This window comes from Dasypus novemcinctus, chromosome 4 (assembly GCF_030445035.2).
Source record: "Dasypus novemcinctus isolate mDasNov1 chromosome 4, mDasNov1.1.hap2, whole genome shotgun sequence".
Taxonomy (NCBI): Eukaryota; Metazoa; Chordata; class Mammalia; order Cingulata; family Dasypodidae; genus Dasypus; species Dasypus novemcinctus.
Genome location: NC_080676.1, coordinates 75,479,445 through 75,501,293, shown reverse-complemented (window position 1 = coordinate 75,501,293; position 21,849 = coordinate 75,479,445). Strand labels below are relative to the sequence as shown.

At 43.8% G+C, this 21,849-nt stretch overlaps 1 protein-coding gene across 1 annotated transcript in view; it reads left to right on the top strand.

Annotated features, from left to right (window-relative positions):
* KALRN (kalirin RhoGEF kinase) overlaps positions 1-21,849 on the top strand; it is a 775,504-nt gene that overhangs the window by 695,184 nt on the left and 58,471 nt on the right. Inside the window, 8 exon segments of the mRNA XM_058295672.2 lie at positions 3,213-3,496; positions 4,654-4,758; positions 7,972-8,067; positions 14,834-14,964; positions 19,351-19,417; positions 20,265-20,368; positions 20,521-20,590; positions 21,758-21,844. Coding sequence (XP_058151655.1) covers positions 3,213-3,496; positions 4,654-4,758; positions 7,972-8,067; positions 14,834-14,964; positions 19,351-19,417; positions 20,265-20,368; positions 20,521-20,590; positions 21,758-21,844 — 944 coding nt within the window.

Genomic DNA, 21,849 nt, shown 5'->3' with positions numbered 1-21,849 from the left:
GCTTTGCAGGGTTTTGCTTCTCTCTTGGTTACCTCTAAGCCGAGGGCCTCCAAGTCCAGATTGGACTTCTAGCCTAGGGCAGCGTCATTGCAGGAACAGGTGACTTGGGCTTTGAAACTGGTAGGTGTGGAAATTGTTTAAATAGCTCATCATGATTGGTTCACATATCGGTATGTGAACTAAGCCTGGCACTGTCGCGGGGAGAGGTAAAGCTGGTCATGTTTGTAAGGAGAGGAAAGATATATAAAGACAATTCACCTTTGATTTGTCATCCAGCTGCTAAAGTGTATCACTTCTTGCTTTAAAATGTACTCCCTGGGCCACAGACCTAGTGTGGCCTTTGGATTCTAATCCCTCCTTTCCAGGCCATGTTCTATATTAATTTTAAAAACCACTTGTTATCATGTCATTTCCCAGAAGAGTCTTCCAATAAACTTCATACTCCTCTATTATTAAACACCCTCATAATCTCTCTATCCATTTTCTCCTTCTCCATTCATCTTTATTTCATCCAAAAGGATCTGCTTATTTTTCAGTTTTCCTGCCCCTGTGCTTTTGGTTCCTGCTATTTCCTTTACCCCTTCTCTTCTATTCAGACATGTCTCTTCCATTAACCCTTGCAGCCCAATCCTGCATACCCTGACTCTGTTCACTTACTGTCTAGAGCCCTTTGGCAGTTAATCACATACTGCCTTGAGACATTGTCTTTATTTTGTGTGCTCTCTCTTGCTCTTTCACTCGCTCTCTCTGTCCCTCCCTCTCTTTCCTTCGCTCTGAGTATATGATGTGTATAGCGACACAGAGGTGTATAAAAATAAACTATGTCTTACATATCTTTAAAACACTACCAAAGAGGTGCTCTGTGACATTTTTATTGGTTGGTAATTCTCACCTAAGATCTCGATTTGCCTTGCCGATGTCCTGTGTTGCTGTGCAACTTTTGGAAGGTCTTGAAACCATGGCTTTCTCAGCACTGATAGAACCAAGAACAACATCTCTGACCAACAGGACCTAGGAAGAGAGCCAAAGTGGGTTAAAGGGCTTTCTTTTGAATATTGCAAAGCTCTTCTATAAAGCCAGGGTGCATGAATCCTAATGCTGATCTTTGAGTATTAAGGCTATTTGGATGTAAAGGATTTGGGGGAAATCCAATGAAATTTGCCAGATTGTGGTTTTCCTGCACACCCACATCCCACTGTGTGCCTCTTCTAGCCCCTCTGCTCCACCCCAGCACAACTTTCCGGATTTGTCCTTCCTTGTCTTATCCATAGCCCACATTCAGAGTGAAGCTGGAGACCTGGGCATGGCCCTGACATTGAGAATCCAGTACCTGGGAGCTGATCAGTATCCATGGGAAGTAATGTTTAGTGCTAAAGTCTGCCTGGCTGGCATCCAAATCTTACCTCTGCCCCTATGAGCTTTTTTCCTTGGGACAAGTTGACTAATTTCTCCAAATCTGACTTGTTCTTCTAATAAATGATAACAGTAGAACCTACCGTAGGGGTTCTAGTGAGAATGAAATAAAATAGTCCATGTAATGTGCTTAGAATATTGTAAGTACATTGTCATGTTGAAAATATTCAATAAATGTCATATAATCTAAAAATGGCTGTAGCTTCTCCTATCTTAAACAAAACTCTCCTGATCACCCACTACTATCACTTTAAAATAAAACTCAAAAATTTCTATACTCTGTCTTTTTCCTTTCTCCCTTTCTGTTGTACCCTCTCTATCAACCTTCTACCCCACCGTTCCACTACAGCTGCTTTTGTCAAAGTCACCAATGATTTCCGTGTTCTAAATCTAAGAGTTCATTCTTAGGCCTCAGTTCTCTTGACCTACCAAGCAGTATTTGACACAGCTGATTGCTCCCTCCTCCTTAAAACATTTTCTACCAGTGACCTCCAGGACACCCCATTCTCCTGGTTTTTCTTCTGTCTCAGGGGCCACTTCCTTGTCCTCTGGTCTCCCTGCTTCTAGGCTCGGTCCTTGGAGCTCTTCTTTGTCCATATCCTTGCCCCTTCATGTTCTCACCCCACCTCTTGGCTTTCACTACCACCTCTACACGGACAACTCCCCAGCGAACACCTTCAGCTCTCCAACCCTCTCTCCCCTGACCTCCAGACTTGATGAGAAACTGTTATTCAGTGTTTCCACTCTGTTAGCTAATGGACATCTCCAACACATCTAAAGCTCAACTCCTATTTTCCTTTCCCCAGACCTGCTTCTCCCACAGTCCTTCCCATCTCAACCCCATCCTAATAGTTGTTCAGGCCAAAAATCTTGCAGTCATCTGTGACTTCTCTTTCTTTTTATACCCCACGTGCAGTCTGTCAGCAAGTCTTATTTGACCTACCCAAAACATATCTGGAGTGTGATTGCTTCTTACAACCACTGCCCCATCCCAGTCCAAGCCAGCTTACTGCAATAGCCTTCTAAACAATCTCTCTATTTCCACCTGGCCCTCGATACAGAAGACAGAATGGCCTTGTTAAAATGTAAGTCAGCTTGTGTCACTCTGGCTCAGAATCCCCCAGTGGGTTTGGACTCCAGGTAAAAGCCAAATTCATAACACTGACCCACCAGCTTTTGTGACTCAGCCCCTGCTCCTTCTCACACCTCATCTCTTGCCACGCTCCCCCTCATTTACTGCACTGAAGCCACCACAGGCACATTCTTACCTCAGGGCTTTTGTATTTGTCCTTCTTCACTTATCTGGAATGCCTTTGCAAGGTGACCACATGACCTGCCCCCTCACCACCATTAGGTCTTTGTTCAAATGTCAACTCATGAGGCCTCCCTTGACCAACCTTTTTAACTTGCCACCCCTTCTCCCACCCCAGTGTTCCCTACACCCTTTCCCTGCTTTATTTTTCAATATAGCATACCCTTCATACTTTCTATTTTACTTACTTTGTTGCTATTATAATCTGTTGTGTTTCACACCAGAATGTAAATTCCATGGAGTCAGGAGCCAGTGTCCGCTGTCCACTCCTGTATCTGCAGCACCTGAAGCAGTGCCTAGCACATAAAAACTGAGTGAATGGTGCCTGTTCCTGCTGCTGTAGGAAGGTGTCCTTGACTGGGGTCTTTGGCCGGCCTTGACATTCTGCCTTGTGTCCTAGTTTCCTGAGCAGGGATCTGTCTTACTTCCAGGTCTGCAGCCTGCCTTACCTGCCTCTGACATGGCTCTTTCTGTCCTTTTTCCTCAGATGCGTACTCTCATTCCTCGAGTGAAAATGGAGGCAAGTCGGAGTCAGTGGCCAACCTGCAGGCTCAGCCCTCCCTGAACTCCATCCACAGTTCCCCTGGTCCCAAGCGTTCCACAAACACCCTTAAGAAGTGGCTGACGAGTCCTGTGCGCCGGCTCAACAGCGGAAAAGCAGACGGAAACATCAAAAAGCAAAAGAAAGTACGCGATGGTCGGAAGAGCTTTGACCTGGGATCTCCCAAGCCTGGGGATGAGACGACCCCTCAAGGAGACAGCGCTGATGAGGTGTGCTTGCCCTGGGACCCCGAGCCATCTATCAGGAAGGACTCCAGGAGCCATCCTTCCTGTAGCCTTGTGAAGTGTCTTTTCATGGCTTTTGAAAACTCCCCAGTCTCTAGTCGCCAGTAGCTTGTCTTCTTGAGCCTAAGTCATTTGAGCGGTTCTTAATCTCAAGACTTTGGCCAGTTCAAAGACTGACTAGCACCTATAATAGCCAGCAGACAGAAACCATTTTGCCCGATTTGGAGATATGGTCCTCAGGCTGAGGGGAATCAGGTGTTCACTTTGTTCCCTGTCTCTACTAAAAATAATATCAAAACCTGTTAGACAGATTTAGAACAATATTCCCTTCCATTTGGAATATTGAAGACCATGCTGGGACATGGTGGCTGTTTTCAAATATATTGAGTGCTGCCACATATATAGGGAGTAGCAGTTCCATATTGTTCTAGTGGGTAAAATCATGATTAACAGTTGAAGGTTATAGAAGGCAAGGTTTTTGCTCAAAAGGAACCTTAGTGGTGGGGTTATCCAGTGATGAAGCAGGCCTTCCTGAAACCTAGCGGATGCCCATCCTTTGGTTTTGGAGACCATATGGCCTCGAGTAGCAGATCCCTGTGTTGCTGACAGGTTCCCCTGGATGACCTCCAAAGCTCCTTCCAGCACTAAAATTCCGCGATCAAAATAAGCGGGCTTGTTTTGTTTGGGGGAATGAGATAGCTGTTTTATCTGGCACACTAACATACTATAATCAGTGATGTGGCTAAGAAACTCTTCCTGATGTGGAACCAGACTCCTCCTCCTCTTAATTTTATGCTATCTGTCCTTTCTCCCTCTGGAGGTGGCAGTGGAGCCTGTTGATATTCATATTGTGTTGTTAATATCCCTTCAAAAACTTAGAGTTGGGCTCTCTCTGACCACACTTTCAGATTTCTTGTTCCTGCCTAAAAAGTAAAATAGATATTGGTTGTATGTGTGTATGTATTTTCCCCCATTTAGTCCTTGCTATTCTTTGAAATCAGGTATATTCATTTTAGAAATGGAGACACACAAGCTGAAAAGAGAGAAGAGTATATGTATTGTTTTTTAAAAAATTCTAAGTCCCAAACCACTATTAGCTTTACCTACATGAAACTGTAACTAATGCTGCTCTTTTGTTCTAGAAGAGCAAGAAAGGTTGGGGTGAAGATGAGCCAGATGAAGAGTCACACACACCCCTCCCTCCACCTATGAAGATCTTTGACAATGACCCCACACAGGATGACATGGTAAGGTTTCTTTACTTTCTCACTTTCAAAAGCAAAGTGTAATGCACATGATTTCATTTTTGCACGTGTGGTGGTTGTAGTAATATTCTCCCCCACATGAATCCATGGCAATGTAGATTCTGTCTGTATTTGGGAGTGGCTGTGGTGTCCCCTTCCCCAGTCCTGGAGGTCTGACCTCATTCTGGGCAGGGTAGGAGTGTATGTAGGATTCTCAGAGTGGGACTCTACCTGGGATCATGTCCTACTGATGGAGGGTAATGGCTCTGTCTTTGAAAACAGGAGATCCCAAAAGGAGCTAGCGATCTCAAAAAGGAATCAGGGGTGGTTCCAGATTCTGATCATTTTGTTGGTTCTAACTGTGCAAGCCTATATTTTAGTTGATTGTGATCCTTATACTCAACTCTAAAATCCAAAATAATGGAGCTTCTGTCTAAGCACGGTGCTGTTATAATTCTGCACTCACAGCATGAAGCAGAAGTCCTGTGGGGAAAGGGGTCATGGGGATGATGCTAAGGGGAGGCTGCTGTCAAGGATAGGCAAACCTAATATCCTGAGTTGCCCAAGTTCTTTGTTGGACAAGGTGGCTGCCTCACAAGCAATGCGGAAGCTTGCTGCTGTCTGAAATGTTGTTGTCCACCTCTGTGCACAAGGTGATCGTTCCAGTTGTTTCAGAGCCAGGCGCTCAGGGTGGATGTGCTTCCTGGTCCTGAGACAAGGCTTGGGCTGACTTAATTTTGTTTTCCATCACTTCTTGCCTTGCAAGCCGTGCTTTCATTTCCTCAGGTTTTTCTTGCCTTGTCTTAGTATTGATGGTCCTCTTGGACTCTGGAGGTTGAAGTGGTGATTTCAGTGTTTTTGCTTTTGGTTTGCTCTTTTAGAGTCTCGTTTTGTTGTGGTTCAGAGACAGTTGCTTGCTTAGTTGTTCCTCTGGGGTCCCCTTGTATCCTGTCGTGCTCTGCCTGGCAGTGAGCGGCATGCTTGGAGGTAGGGCTCCCAGCATGTGTAGGTAAAGGGCAAGCCTTTATAGCACCACCTAGGACACAATTCAAAAAGTACTGAACAGATGCTTCGTTTCTGGCGACCTTACAATTCTTGTTTTAATTCTCGCAGCTTTGCTTTTGGGTTGCTCATCTAGAGAACGTGAATTGACGACTTCCCCTGCACTAGGCTAGAAAATCAGATTCTAGAGGCAGGACAGTGACTAAGATGTGGTGCCTGTCCCTCTATGTGACCCACCTGAGAGGCTCACAGTTGAGGCCCCTCCAGAGGTGATGCTGGTCCCCAGGGCCATCCGTCTGACTCTGGACTGTTGGGAAGAAATGTAGTGGGAGTCCTGGCAGTCTGCCCACCCTGGGTTCCCAGAGGCGGAAATGCCTGGGCCTCACCTTGAGACGGGAGTGAGAACCAGCCTGCTTGTGTTCCCAGAGAACGGGCCTTGTAAAATGTTCCGTAAACAGTGATAGCGCATGTGGGGAGTGGGGCCCCGTGTCACGTTACCTGCCGTCCCTCACAGCCCCCCCCCCAGGTGCCAGCAGGCATAAGAAAAGTACCGGTCATGAGCCCCGCCCCTCTAATTCCCTCACACCCAGCTTGTTTGGGGAAAAAGGAGGTTATGCTGTTCCTGGATAATTTTTAACTGAGAATGAGGACTTAACCCCCAGACGTTTGTGTAACCCTTTTCTTAGCCAGGAATAGGACAGATGGCAACAATCCCTTTTTAGACCCATGACCCCTATTTAGTCCATGCTTGATTGATTTCTGTACATATGTTTTTCTGGAGGAAGAAAATCAAGAGTACTATTTGGGAACAGGGTAAACCTCAGAATTTCAAAGTAAATAGACTTAGAGTCATTAAAAACAATTTTTACAACCATGTAAGTTTTTTAGTGTCCCCATTATAATCGTTTGTGTGAACATTTTAATTCTGTTTCTTCTAATCTTTGTTCACATGTTGTTTTACTTTTATATTTTTATGCAAGGACGTGTTTGATGTTTTATTTAATATCATTCCCAAAGTGTAATTAGTTTCACCTGCATAACTGTAATTTTAATGGTTGGGAAATATTTCACTTATTTGATATATCAATCAAAACAGGGGCTCAACTAGTCATCCTAGGTTGTTTACCAATTTTTGCCTACTCTAGATAATACTGCTATACTTTGTAAATGTAGCATTTGTTCTTTTGACTTCTGTCCTAGGAATAAATTCCCAGGAGAAGGATGACTAGATTAAAAAAAGATAATAACTTGGATTTTCCCAACAGACTTAAGCTCTTTTCCTGCATTCCCTGGGAGAGGAAAAAGGGTATCATTATATCTTTCTGACATAAATTGATTTGATATTTATTTCTTTTCTTTTAATTAAAAAATTTTTTTGCATCTCGGAAGAAAATACCTAAGTAATAAGAAGCTTCCTTTTTGAAACTCTTCCCCCTAATCTCTTCCCCCTAAAACTTGAAATAACACCAGGACATTCAGCTTTCTACTCCTATAGTCTTTCTCCTAAAAGACTGAAGGAGCATGTGTCCTGGCTGCTTGGAAAACGTAGGCCCTCCGCTCTGAAGTGCCGGGGTAAAGTGCCCTCAGTGTTGGCCATTTCCTCCCCAATTTCTCAGGTAGGCAAAGGAAGAAAAAAATACCACAGTTCATCTGGGTGGCCACATTGATAAGTGCTTGTCCCTGGTACCAGGGAGAAGGGCCACTGGCGCGCCCTTCACTTGAGCTTCCCTTTGCTCTGAACAGGAGAGTCCCAGGAAAGCCCCCAGTCACTTGACATGAGACACAACTGCTAAAACTCTGTTACTTCCTGAGTTCCTGTCTGGGAGCTTACTAGAAGCAACTGTGTTTTGAGGAGGGGTGAGAGAGGAGAGAGACTGTCTCAGGACAGTGCCCCTTGGTTGCTGGCAGTGGGTGTAGCCCTTACCTGGTGGCCATCCAGGACCTCAGTGACCCCTGTCCTCAGTTCCTTTGGAAGCCTGCCTGAGAGCCTAGCCCCATTCATGCTTTGCAGCTGGCCAGAATTCCTGCGAGGGGACAGGCAGGCCTGTCTCTCACCCACGCAACGCCCCATCTCCCTCTGTCCTCTCTTCTCTCTAAACGTATAGTTTTGTTTCTCTTGCCTGCCTTGAGCTTTGAACTTTCTGTTTTGCTTCCTAATTGCTATTCCTCCTTCCTTGCTAATCTGCTTTTCCTCTGCTGCCCAATGTCTTGCAGTCCTCCTCTTTGCTAGCAGCCCGGCAGGCCTCCACTGAAGTACCTACTGCTGCAGACCTTGTCAGTGCAATAGAAAAATTGGTCAAAAGCAAGCTGGTAAGTGGGGGTCCTGGAGGCACTTTTGTGTGTGTCTCACCTCCATGTGGCGCCCCGGGCCTTGCAACTCCCATGGTCTCCTTTTCACTAAACTCATTCTTCCTGTTTCCAGTGAATGATGGTTTCTGAAAAGCTTTATTTGGGAGTGGTCAGAGGGCAACTAACAGACCCTTTTGAGGGTTGTGAAGTTGACTGAAGGTGAAAGTATCCTTGAGAAGATAGCACTCACTAAAAGTCTGGTCCTCTGGCCCACAGAGAAATAGCTTTCCTACCGTGACATAGCTGTGTCTGGTTGGCCCTGAGGCCAGTTCACTGAGCTGCTGAGTCTCAGAACATAGACTGGATCCTTGAAAGCATGTTTTACTCAGGGACCTCAGAGAGCTTTCTAGCTTGCAAAGTCTTACAAAACTAGACTGCTGCTTATAAAGAGGAAAAGGACAACATTACAAAATTACGTGGATACCTCATCACAAGAAATTGAGGGAGCCAGCTTATCACCTCATCACTGAGGAAAAACTGAACAGAAGCCACTGAAAACTGGTCTAGCTTGTGACCATCTCACAGACCAGTAAGACCATTAGAGGGAAGGGCTGTTAGTCTGAGTTGGTTGAAGATTTCTGGGAAATAGTGGTACAAGAGTTCTTTTTTAGATACCGCATTTGGATAGAGCTATATCTCTACTCCAGTGTTTTTAGATTTAAGTGTATCACTATGTATATTAATTTCCTAGCTGCTAAAACAAATACTATGCAATGGGTTGGCTTAAACAATGGGAATTTATTGACTCACAGTTTTGTTGAAAGGAGAAGTCCAAAATCAAAGCATCAGCAAGGCCATGCTTTTCCCTAAAAACTGTGGCATTCTTGGGCTGGCTCCCAGCAATCCTCGGTCTTTGGCTTTTTCATCACATGGCAATACATATGGCGGTGTCTTCTACTCTGTCTTCTAAGTTCCATTGGCTTCAAGCTTCTGGCTGATCCCTATGGCTACTCTTCATGTCCAATTTCCTTTGCTTATAAGGACTTCAGCCTTCTTGTGTTCCCAGAATAAGGGCCCATCTCATTTGACCTGGGCACTACTTAACTAAAAACATCTTCACACATCCTATTTATAAATGGTTCACACCCACAGGGTCAGGGATTGGGACATAAACGTGTGTTTTGTCGGGGACATGATTCAGGCCCCAACACTGTGAGATGACAATCTGAAGCATCTTTCTTTCTTTCCCTCTCATCCATGCCATTTGGTTTTCCCTGCAATTCTTATTAGGATAAATGTCTGTGCTTCTGCCAGACCTCTGATCAGCAGTACTGTTAATCAGTGCCATTTCAACCCTTCCCCACTTGACCCAGGGATTAGATGAAAATAATGGACACTCCCTATGGAAAGCTGTCATGATAATAATTTTGATTATAAAACTCTCTTTTCTGGTATCCAGCTTCATATACAAATGAGATTTGACGCATATAATTGTCTTCTCTTCCTTCTAGTTTTCCTTCCTAATGAAAAAAATTAGCTGGTGTTTTCAGGAATTAGTGTCCATTTTCTTGCCATCTCTCACTGTCCTCCTTTGGCAGTTGAGTGCTCTTGTCGGCACTGTGTTGACTTTTCAAAGTTACTGACCTCTCCTCACTGGTTCTTCCTTCTTGTACACTCTGACCCATGCACCCTCTTTCTCCAAATGCCATCTTTAATTTTTTTCATAAAATTATCCTTTTGCATTTTCTCTTTCACCACCTGAGCCTGGGACCCGACCTCCTGCCTGGACTACTGAAGTAACTATTGCTTGATCTTTTTTTCTCCACTTCCTTCTGCCTCCTGCACCTCACTCTTCTAATGGGAATTCCATAAGCACTGCTTTTCTTGCCTCACTCCTTAGAGAAGACGCACTGCCTTGCTATTGCCTCCATGAGCAATAATCTCCAATTTGTGGTATGCCTTCAGGTACACAAGACAGATTTTTGGGCTGCTGGAATAAAATATTAGAATCTCTTTATCCTCATCATTTAAGATGGTTTTATATATATTTTATTGCTGAAGTAATGACAACACAGTAATACAAATATATACTTTGTAAACAAGTTACATGTTTTAAGGATGCATGACCAAAATTGTGTTTACTGGTAGAGGTATATAATCAAAGTTTAGAAATCACTAGCCTATAGATAAAGCCCACACTCACCCAGATTTCTAATTATTTTATAGCCCATTCTACAACCTACTTGTCCAGCATCCACTTATCATTCTGGTTGATGAACTCCACTCCAAACAAATTGATTTCCTTACTATCCTCATTTACACATTTGGCTTTCCTCACTCCACATTTTTGTTCACACCTTCCCATTTGTCTGGAATGTTCTCCCTCTGGTTTTTGCTTATTTAAAGCATAATTGTCCTTCAAGATCCCACTCAAATCTCATCTCTCCACAAGGGCTTCCTTGATCAGCTCAGGCCAGATTTCCTCTGAAATCCCACAGCACTTACTGTGTAAGCCATGTGCTGCTCTCCATGGCACTGTTGTGTTATTTGTTAAAGTAAGTTCATGTTTAACCTTTCATTTGCAGCTTATCTCCCAGCAGGTGATATTTAATGTCATTTAGGACATGATTTTCTCTTTCCCCCATTAGTATGCAGCAGTCTTTTACACTTAATAGGTTCTAATAAACATTTCCAAAACTCCGTATTTGTTTCTATTTTGAATTAATTCGTTCTTCTGCTTGATAACATTCACCTCCCTAGGCCAGCCTTGTGAACCACAGAAGAGCATGGCTAGGTCCAACTTGCATTTGTTTGTGCTCTTAGCTCTCTTCTAAAGGAATTGGCCTGTTTAATCATCGGGAAGGCAAGGTCGGTAGAGGTTGAATGTCTAGATGGGAGAAAATAATGTCCCATCACAGTCAGTGTGGAGGTGTGTGCTTTTAGAACTGGATTCCTCTAGCATCCCCTCTGTGGAAACAATTGCTGAGAGCTCGTCAGAATAGAAATGTTTAGATTTCTATCAAAACGACTTACCCCAAAGTGACAAACCTGAAATGTTATTTGCCTAGAAAATCCAGACTTCATGTTTTGCACTATATAGTTGTCTTCTCCATGCCCACACCCAATTTGCATGGGAATGATTTAGATCTAATGCTTTTCATCCAAAGAAAGCATGACGGCAGCTAAGAGGTGACTGACTGGTGTCATGGATGGCTCTGGATCAGCAGGCTTGCCCATTATCTCATCAGATGATATTTGACTTCTCCCCAAGAGTACAATAGTATATTCTGTAAATACTTGGAATCCTGCTGTGTGCCATGTGCTGAGATCAAGCACAGAAACATCCTTAATGGAGATTACAGGCCAGGGTTAGTCTCCCTGCCTGGACTGTTGGAACCATTTCTTCCTGGGTTTCAGTCTCATATCTCTCTATGTGGCTGCCAGAGGGATATTTCTTTCTTCTCCTTTTTAAAACCTTTTTCATAGTTCTTTACTGATTATTAAAAGCAATTTATGTGCCTTCCAGAAAAATTGGAAAATGACAATACAAACCCAAATCACATCACTCATATCATCTAGACATATTCATTGTTGAAATTTTGTTGTATTTTCTTCTTAGACTCTTTTTTAAAAATAATGTAATTAATCATACAGTATTAAAACTTAAGGCCTGTGTTTCTTTTACTATCATATCAGATACATTTTCCCAAGTCATGAAAAGCTCTTTGTAACATCAGAATTCATCTTTCTAAAACTCAAATCCAATCATGTTCCTTCCCTATTTAAAAACCTCCCATAGATCATCATTGGTCTTAAAAAGTAAAGTCTACTCCTTAATGCCACACACATGTCTCCTTGTCATCTGATCCCTGCATACTCCTCCAAGGTTATCTGTTTTCACTCCCCACCTCTGCCATCCCAGCACCCACTCACTCCAATTCGCCTAATACAATTACTTGCCACCCTTCTCTCTCCCCTTCATTCTATCTACACCAGGCTGCTTGCGGCTTCCCAGGGTGCCTCATGCAGTTTCATCCCTTGATCCTTCCTGGAATGCCCTCCCATTAGTATATCCAATAAATTCTTTTTCATTTTTCTTCTCAGTTCAAGGGTTGTCTCTTTCCCTTCCCTCCCCACCCTGCAGAGATCTGCCTGCTCCCTTTTCCATCCTCTATGGAACCCCTGTCTAGAGGAGCAGCCACTATATTTTAGATTATGTAGAACACGAACCTGTCTTACTCATCTTTGTTTCTCAAAGCTGTGCATATATTCAGCATGTCATAGATGCTTGATAAATACTTGCTGGAGTGCAAATAAACGGTCAATTACATTACTGTGTAGTGAATACTGTGCAGGTGGTGGCCAAAGGGTGCTTACAGGAGCCCAGGAAGGGCATTTGATTAAGGACAAGATCTAGTGAACAGGAAATGTGTGTTTTTAACATGTGGAAGGCCTACCTTCAAGCTGTATCACCTATTTGAATCTTATGTGTACTTCTATTCCCTGACCTTGAGCCAACTATAGAAACTTCAGTTACTCTGTCCTTGCCCTTCTTTTCTTTTCTTTTTTTTTTTTTTAACAAATTTTATTGATGCATATTGTCCTCCTTTTCTTTCTCCTACGAAGATTGGTGGGGTCCTGAGACCCAGGCAGGGCAAAATTCTTCCCTGTGGCTACAGCTCCCACAGCTTACTAACTTCCCACCCCTGATTTCCTTCAGGACAATTGAAGGTCACCCCTAGTTGCTCTTGGCTGTGGCCCTGTATCCCCATTCTAGCACAGGTAGCTAGGTTCTCAGAGGGAATCACTCTTGAATTATTATGAGCATTTATAGCCAACCCACTATTTGAGGCAGATTGCCCAGCAAACAGCTTAGCCAAGCCCTTCAGCTCCCTCTTCATCTCTCTCACTGTCTCTGCTCTTAGCAACTCCATTCCTAGAAAACTCACTCCTCCCCAAGATAACCTGGACTTCTTTGCTCATATAATAGGCCAGGCAGATGGAGGTGGAATTCATTTCCTGTGCAACACTTAGACTCTTCAGATGCCCTTAATTCGGTGGGACGGTTGAGAGTGGACCACACTGGGCTGGGTATTTCACAGGACAGCCGCGTAGGCAGAGAGGCAGGGCTATCTCCCTGGCCTCCAGTCACCACAGAGCCAGCCAGCAAGCTGCAGAACAAAAGCTGTAACAGGACAGTGAGAAAGAGGGAGAGGGAAATGAAAGGCATGTAATCAGGTCGGTGGTCAGCTGGTTCCATCCGCCTGGGGAGCCTGTCTCTGGTGATGGCACCCGGGGACACGTTGGAAAGCCTGCCTGTCCACTGGGTTGTCAAGCCTCAGCACCAGACACCCTCATTTCCTTAATAACAGGTTATAGATCCTGTATCTATAAATTGAGCTGAACTCTTGACCTTTTTATATTTTTAGCCTATAGTGCTTCTCTGGTTAACAACTTCCGTGGGCTGATTACATCTTCTATAAAATACCTTTATGTCAAGTGAAAGGAAATTCTTTCTCTCAAGCTCAAAGACCCTGTCCACTTAATTCTAGTCTCTGGCATTGGCAACAAATTCATGTTCATCCATGCGCACATTTTGTGGATTTGGGAGCAGGGGGTGGGAGTGATGGGAACGAGGTTGATATCTCTTCTCCACTTTGAGTGTTTCAGATTCAAGTCATAATATTCTCCATCTGTTCTCATCTAATGGCCCATTGAGCACCTGGCTCACTTTTTGTTTCACTACCCTAGACCTTTAATACCTTAATTTGGCCTATATTGAAATAAAATGACTGATAGAGTTTGTGACAGTCACTCCAAATGCAGGTGGTTTGGTCACAGTATAGGCAGGCATCTTGTAAAGGAAGTTTGGATTCATCTCTCATACTTAAAGTTGCTCACCTTGACCTTGTACAACAATCTCGCTGTTTATCCACATTGCTTCTGCCAATTTAGATAATGAAATACTTAGTGTTACTACATGGTCCTCCTTCCAGGGCACTTTTAAAATAAAAAAAGCCTTAACTTCACCATGGTAGAATACTTTAAACTTTTCAAAAGGATTTTATGACTATTGCTTCTGTCTCTCTAAATCTGTAGAGAGGAGAAATCCAATTTGAAAATTGAGGACAACTGAAAGAAGAATTTTAGCTGTTTTACTTAAGATGATCCAGTGACTAGCGGGATGAAAATTTAGGTTCTTTGCCTCTAGCTCTTTCTAGAGCACCATATTGACCCCTTTAATTTGTTTTCTCAACCCCTCAGAACTTAATTAATAGAAAAGAACTCAAATGAAAGCAAGCCCTTAGTAAGTAACTTCAGCAAAGATGTTTTTAGAAAAGTCTAAAACTATTGACTTCTTGTTTACATTTCATCGGCCTCTTCAAAAGAATTATAGCTGATTTAACAAAGTTCAATTTTCCCAAACTAGTTCTGTCACTAGGCTCCCCATATCAAATTTGCATTTGATGGTCCTGCAATTGATTTCCTATTCTAACAGCTTGTTTGGTGTAGATTGAAATGATTAGCTTTGCTTCCGGAGTTCTTACCAGAGATAATTCACTTTGACACTTTTCATTATGTCCTGGAAATTGGCAACACATAGACGCCAAGTCAATCCTCTAGGTTGTGGAATCCCTGCATCAGAAAGATGGGAGCCTCTGATCTTCTAGTGAGCCTTGGCTACTGATCTACCAAGTTGACTGTGGCTAGGCTGGAGGAGACAAGAGGACTTCCAAATAACTTTTCACCGTATGCTTCTCAAAGATGTTTTTTCTTCTCTTTTCAGACTCTAGAAGGAGGTTCATACCGGGGCAGCTTAAAAGACCCCGCAGGCTGCTTGAATGAGGGGATGACCCCACCCACACCTCCTAGGAACCTGGAAGAAGAACAGAAAGCCAAAGCCCTGAGAGGCAGGATGTAAGTGTTTTCCCCAGATTCTACCCTGGTACACGTGTGTAGTGGACAATGCGCAAGGGTTGGGGGAAGTATGAAGGAGAATTAGGTATCTCCCACACTGTGTTTCCATTAACTCTAAGTAAAGGTGACCTAGATATGTACAGAATAGCACTGATAAACAGTCAACTCTACTTTTGTCACTGACTTTAACTATTTTAGGCTGAAGAATATACTGTGCGATAGCAGCTGTTATTTACAAAGTATAATTATAGCCAAGGTCTGTTAGAAATTTAAAACATGCCGATAAAAGGAAACAGCAAAAGTTCAGGGAACTATGGACTATTGTTATTGGTTCGTGGAGTCAGAGAATTCCTAACCATGGCAAAAAGTCCGAGGATGCTAAGGAAGAAGCCCAAATGTGAGAAAGTGATATAGAAGAAGAGCAAGCTGGGCCAGTTGTGCCACCTGATCAGGTCCTATTTCTGTTCGTTCTTCAAAGTTTTTAATTTTGCCTCCACTTGTGAGTTTAATCCCAAGAGAGAACCTGCTTTCCACTTTTTGAATAGTGGTAAAATACATTTCACATTACAGTCCTTTTCAGAAAACCCCATATGTTATGCAAGGTTTGAGTTATCTACCCTGATGTGAAGTCAATCGTTTATTATTTGGGGATATCAAGAAAATACTGGATACCACTAATGCAAAACCACACCTCTTCCCAAACTTTAGTTTGCTTGGGGTTTGACTCTGTTTTGAAAGCAGAGATACTGATGAGTCCTGGATATGTGAGAGGTGTCTAGTTTGCCAGGGCTGCTATAACAATTACCACACAATGGGTTGGCTTAAACAACAAGAATATACTGACTCACAGTCTGGAGCCTGGAAGTCCAAAATCTTGATGTCAGCAGGCCCAGCTCTCTCTTGAAGTCTGTAGCATTTTGGTGCTGGCTTGCTGCCACCCTTGGGGCTCCTTGGCTTGCATGTCTACCTCTATTCGGTGGTGATCTCTCTCCTTGGTCTCCTGTTGTGACTTTCTCTGCCTTCTACCTTCTTATGACTACATCTGAATTTCTTCTCTTTAAAGGCTTCCAGTCACAGATTAAGACCCACCTTGATTCACCATGGCCCATCCAAAATAGAATCTTCAAAGATTCTATTCAAGAATGAGACCACATCTTAACTAATAATAGCATCTTCAAAGGTCCTATGTACAAATGGGTCCACATCCACAGGAACATGGTTTATGACTCAAATGTGTCTTTATAGGGACCTTATTTAATCCCCACCAGTAGGCATGGCCTGAGGGGTCTCTCCCTGGTGCCAAATAATCTTCCCTTCTCCCTCAAACTCCTACTCTTTAAGCCTGATCGAAGACAGGAAGATGAGCAGAAATAAGTGAGGCAAGTTCCTTCTGTTGCCTAGAAATAGGCTAAGTGAACATTTATGACTTTGTTTCTTAGGAAACAAAAGTGGAAACACCATAGCTAAGGCCTGGCCTCAGAATAGGGCTCTCACCTCAGAGTGACAGGTGAGCATATGGCACATAAACTCTGGAGTTACATACCTGCCCCCTCAACTTTATGGGTATGAGGGGGATCTTCAAGAAGCTGATGAATGGAATAGAAGTAAAGAAGTATCATCCCCAAAGGGAAGTTTCCTGGTATTTGCACAAAGCTGATTCTCCTTAGCTTCTCATGTTGTTGTTATACAGGTGAGGCAGAGTTGGAGCTGATGTTCTGTCCCTGTCAAGCCAAAGCAAAGCTTATATCATGGAAGGGAAAGGCACTGACCTTTGAGGTAGCCAGTGGTCCTTGGCAAAGCCTGTCAATTGAACAGTCCTATGAGCAAACATTTAAGCAACTGCCCCTCTTCCAGACATGATATTGTCTGATTTTGCTACAGTAGGCAAAAGCTTGCTGCCTTCTTTACCTATTCCTGTCCATATCCCAAGCTATCCTGAAATTCTAGCCATTAGAATGTCTCGTTGCTCTTACTGCATATTATCCTGATTCTCTCCTGCTGTAATTATGGTCATGATGCAGGGAAGGATGAGTAGACATTGATGTGGAAACCATTCATGAGGCTAGTGGTCCAGGGGTTTAGAGACCTGAGACTCAATCCAGAAGATGCCAGTTGGGTAAAATGCTCACTCAATGGAGAAGTAATAAAAGTTATTTGTTGAGGAGAAGAAAAAGCTGAGAATGGGCTTAATTGTCTTCAAGATTTAGTCATCCATTCATTCGAAAAATATTTATTGAACACCTATCATGTGCCACGTGCTTGGGGTACATCAGTGGACAAAACAAGCAGAAACAACAAACAAAACAAAAGGTCTTTGCTCTTATAGAGCTTACATTCTAGTGGCAGACATCAGACAGCACAATAAAATGAGCTATGTACTATGTTAGAAACTAGAGAAAGAAAAACATGGAGCAGAGAAAGGGGAACCAGGAGTATGGATGAAGCCATGTCATGGTTTTGAATGGGTGTGGCATTTGCACAGAGACCAGAAATTGGAGAGAAATTGGCCATTAGCTGGGGGGAAGAGGGAGAGGCAGAGGGAACAGGCAGTGCAAAGCCCTAAGGGATTTTCTGTGGGAAACCAGCCATTCCCTACCACTGTGAAAGAGAGAGGTTAGAAGTGGGTCTAACCTGTAGCTGGAAGAATTTTAGTTGGACCAAAGAATAACATTTACTTTGTAAATAACCTTAACCCATAAGAACCCATCATGAAAAACCGGATTTATTATTCATTAAATTTATTTGGCAAACAATCATGTACTGCCTTGCATTAATGCATGTAATTTAAATTTTTCATGTAACATTTCAGAATGTCTTTTAAGGTGTCATTATCTTCCCAAGTGATTTATCAGCTTTTCAAGGGAAAATATGTGAGATCCACTAGCAGCACCTACTACAGTCCCCTTCTCTAGAGTCCGAAGAACCTAAGACAGCCCCAATCTATCAGCAAGAGCTTAGGTTAAAAATATCACTTAGTGAAGGAGAGCTGGACTTCATCTCCAGAGGGCCCTTCCAGCCCCACATTCCCACTCCAGCTTTCCTGTGGGTTTCCTTTCACCATTTGCTCTCAAGCATTAACTTGTACCATGCTAGAGATATATTTAAATGCTTTTATTTGGCCTTGCCAGTTCCTTCCTGTAGCCTAAAACACACGATTGTCTGAATTAGGAGGGAGATGCTTGGAAATGCTGGACATGCTGATAAAGAAGCATGTGTTCCTTTGCCTCCTTCCCATTGCCAAGGCGCCAGAGCAGGAGATCTGGTGGCTCCTCTGTGCTGTATAGAACACGAATTTCAAATGAATTGCTTCCTGGTTCAGAGTGATTACAAGCTTTGGGTTGGGGCACCTCTGACATCTCAGAATTTTATCCCTTCTGCCAGTTTGGGCCAAAAATGCAATTGAACTTCTTCAAACTTAGATGTTAAGGGTTGGAGTCCAGTAAGCTACACAGCACTTACCCTGCTGACATGCACGACCATTAGCATTTTATGTGTAGCTCTTTGCTGTCTGAACAGAAGGAAAGAAGAGTGCTCGGGTTTGAGGCCTCAGGGACTCCAGAAATCCAGTCTGACTAGTTTACCAGGCAGCAGGCTACCCTGAAAAAGCATAGTCTCTAGAGTTTTAAGCAACCCATATATGCATGGGAAACCCAGATGAAGCTTAGTCAGTGCGCTGAGATAGAAACCATTAACACGGAAGGAACTAAGAAAAGGAGTGTCCTTATAGTTTTTAAATGGTAAACCCTGCATCCTGGGTGGGGATGGGTGGGTGGTGCCTCTTGCTACATTCAACGTCATGATTGTAGAATGTTCTGCAATAAATCTTTCCGCCCTGACTAGGGATTTTCCAAGCCAGTTACTATGGATAGCTCTCTGAATAATTATAGCTTCTGTATTTAAAAGCTTTACTTGATATCAGTATGTTTGAGGCCTCAGCAGTTGGGTATCAAAAGATGTCTTTCTCATCTTGTCCACTGAAGAATGGAACTGAAATGAAGGAGTAACCGTCTCGTGTGGATGGCCTTGAAGCTTTCATAACTTAGTATTGCCTCAGTGGAGTGTTCTTTCTGCCCTGAGTATGTATATACAGTTTTTCAGTAATCTGTGAGGGGAAAGAAGCACAAAGACTAGGAAGAGCAATGCTGGGTTATTGGCTCTGTTCTGCCGCTGACATTGTGCCTCATCTGGAAAAAGCCCTCCCTTGGCCTTGTGTCCTCAGTGCTTCAGTGGGGGGCCTCTTGTAGTGACAGCGTCAGGAAGCACCTTCCAGAAGGGTCTTTTGGGTGGTCTTTTTACAAAGGTGTCAAAGTGACCTGTGAACCTAAACGTGTAGATTTCTTGCTCACAATGCAGAAGCACCCTCATTTTTCTTCATCTCCTGCTCAGGTTTGTCCTGAATGAGCTGGTACAGACGGAGAAGGACTACGTCAAGGACCTGGGGGTTGTGGTGGAGGTGAGTTTCCTTAGATTTTAAGAAGACCAAGAAGACACACAAAGCAAGACTAAGAATGCTCTACATCAGGCAGTAGAATTCTATGCAGCCATCACAAATGGTGTTGTCAAAAAGTTGTTCCTGATTTTTTAAAAACTTGAATGCCTGATATCTAAATCATCTCCTGGTTCCTTGTGGCCTAAAAAATTCCCATCCTAGGAAATCTGCTGACTTAAGGTTTTATATTTGCTTATCGTGAACCTTGGAAAAACAGTAACCTTGCATATAGGAGACCTGAATTCTAATTTGTGAAAAGTTATTCCCTTCCTCAAGGTGGGCAAGAAGGGACACGTCAGCCCAGCCTAGGAACAGGGGACTTGGGGATCTGGAGACAGGCAACTGGGATCCAGGGAAGTCAGACCTTAGTGGTGTGACCATAAGACATGCCATGTAACGCCCATGTGTTGACTTTCTCATCTGTCAGATGGGCTAATGCCACCGGTGCAACCTCAAATCTTGATTTTAGAGTCGAAATGAGATTACATATGTTCACATTTTGCAGACTCTAAATATTAAGACTTACTCCTAGGCTAGATGTGTCTAATTCTGAGTCTTTGATGATACGATCGATCTGGATTGGGAGAAGGGATATGGGCAAGTGACCATTGGAGACAAAGAAAGGGACCTGGAGTTTCATAAAACTTGTCATTCTGGGTACAGTCCTAGATGAGTAATGAGAGCCTGCAGAAGCATTTGCCCTCAAACTCACCCCGAGCCTGGGAGCCAACATGGGTGCTGGGGAGTGGGGCTCAGCCCAGAAAGCTCTCTTGTGAACGTGCTGTGCTGACCATTGGTCTCTGCTTTATAGGGCTTCATGAAAAGAATAGAGGAAAAGGGCGTCCCTGAGGACATGCGAGGAAAGGATAAAATCGTGTTTGGAAATATCCACCAGATTTATGACTGGCATAAAGAGTAAGTGTCCCGGCTGCCCTGCAGGAATCCAGGTGGCTCAGGTTCTCATACTGCATTGGACGTAAGGGGCAGGGCTTGGGGCAGGGCTGCTGTCATTTTTCTCATCGTATGAATAATTTGGTTCCTTTCTTTTGTCCCCTCTCTCCTCTTAGTTTTTTCCTGGCTGAACTGGAAAAATGTATCCAGGAGCAAGACAGATTGGCACAGCTCTTTATTAAACATGTGAGTGTTTCCCTTCTTCTCGACCCCCTTACCAGGCTTATTTGTATTCATTCCTTAATTCTCTCTCCTTCTCTTCCTTTTTTTTTTTAAAGATTTATTTATTATTTATTTAATTCCCCCCTCCTCCCCCGGTTGTCTGTTCTCTGTGTCTATTTGCTGCGTCTTGTTTCTTTGTCCACTTCTGTTGTCATCAGCGGCACGGGAAGTGTGGGCGGCGCCATTCCTGGGCAGGCTGCACTTTCTTTCGCGCTGGGCGGCTCTCCTTACGGGTGCATTTCTTGTGTGTGGGGCTCCCCTACGCGGGGGACACCCCTGCATGGTGCGGCACTCCTTGCGTGCATCAGCACTGCGCATGGGCCAGCTCCACACGGGTCAAGGAGGCCCGGGGTTTGAACCGCGGACCTCCCATGTGGTAGACGGATGCCCTAACCACTGGGCCAAGTCCGTTTCCCTCCTTCTCTTCCTTGACTTGTCTTCCTTCTTTCTCCTTTCTGAGATTTTTTGTGTTTTGTTTTGTTTTTTTCCTCCTGGGCAATTTGGAAGGTGACCTCTTGCCTGCTACATTTATTTAAAAAAAAAACACCATCTTTATTGAGATACAGTTCAAATGCCACACAGTTCACCCATTTAAAGTACAATTCAGTGATTTTTAGTAGATGCACAGAGAGGTGCAACCGTCACTGTGCATTTTCACACACACCCATAAAACTCCATGCACTTTAACTGTCACCTCCCTACACCCCCACACCCAGCTACCCTAGGCAACCACTAGTCTTCTGTCTATAGATTTGCAGATTCTGGACTTTCACATGAAATGGAATTATATACTGTGAGGTTTTTTGTGTCCAACTCCCCTCCCTTTGCGTGATGCTTTCAAGGCTCATCCCTGCTGTAGAAGTATCCGTTCTTCACTCCTCCTTTCGGCCCAGTAATATGCCATTGTATGGATCCACCATATTTGATGGATGCCTGGGTTGTTCCCCACCCTTTGGCAATTGTGACTAAAGTACATTGACTTTTATACCTTTCAAAGAGCAATGGCCTTGGTGCGCCCCAGCGTGGCCCGTACCCGTGTCTCCTGTCCACGTGTAGACCGCGCAGCCCCCGGAGCCCAAGCGCGAGGCACGTGGACACCTACGTGCCAGTGTCTCTCCTTGTGCCTTTCAGGAGCGAAAGCTGCACATCTACGTGTGGTACTGCCAGAACAAGCCGCGCTCGGAGCACATCGTGGCTGAGTACGACGCCTACTTTGAAGTAAG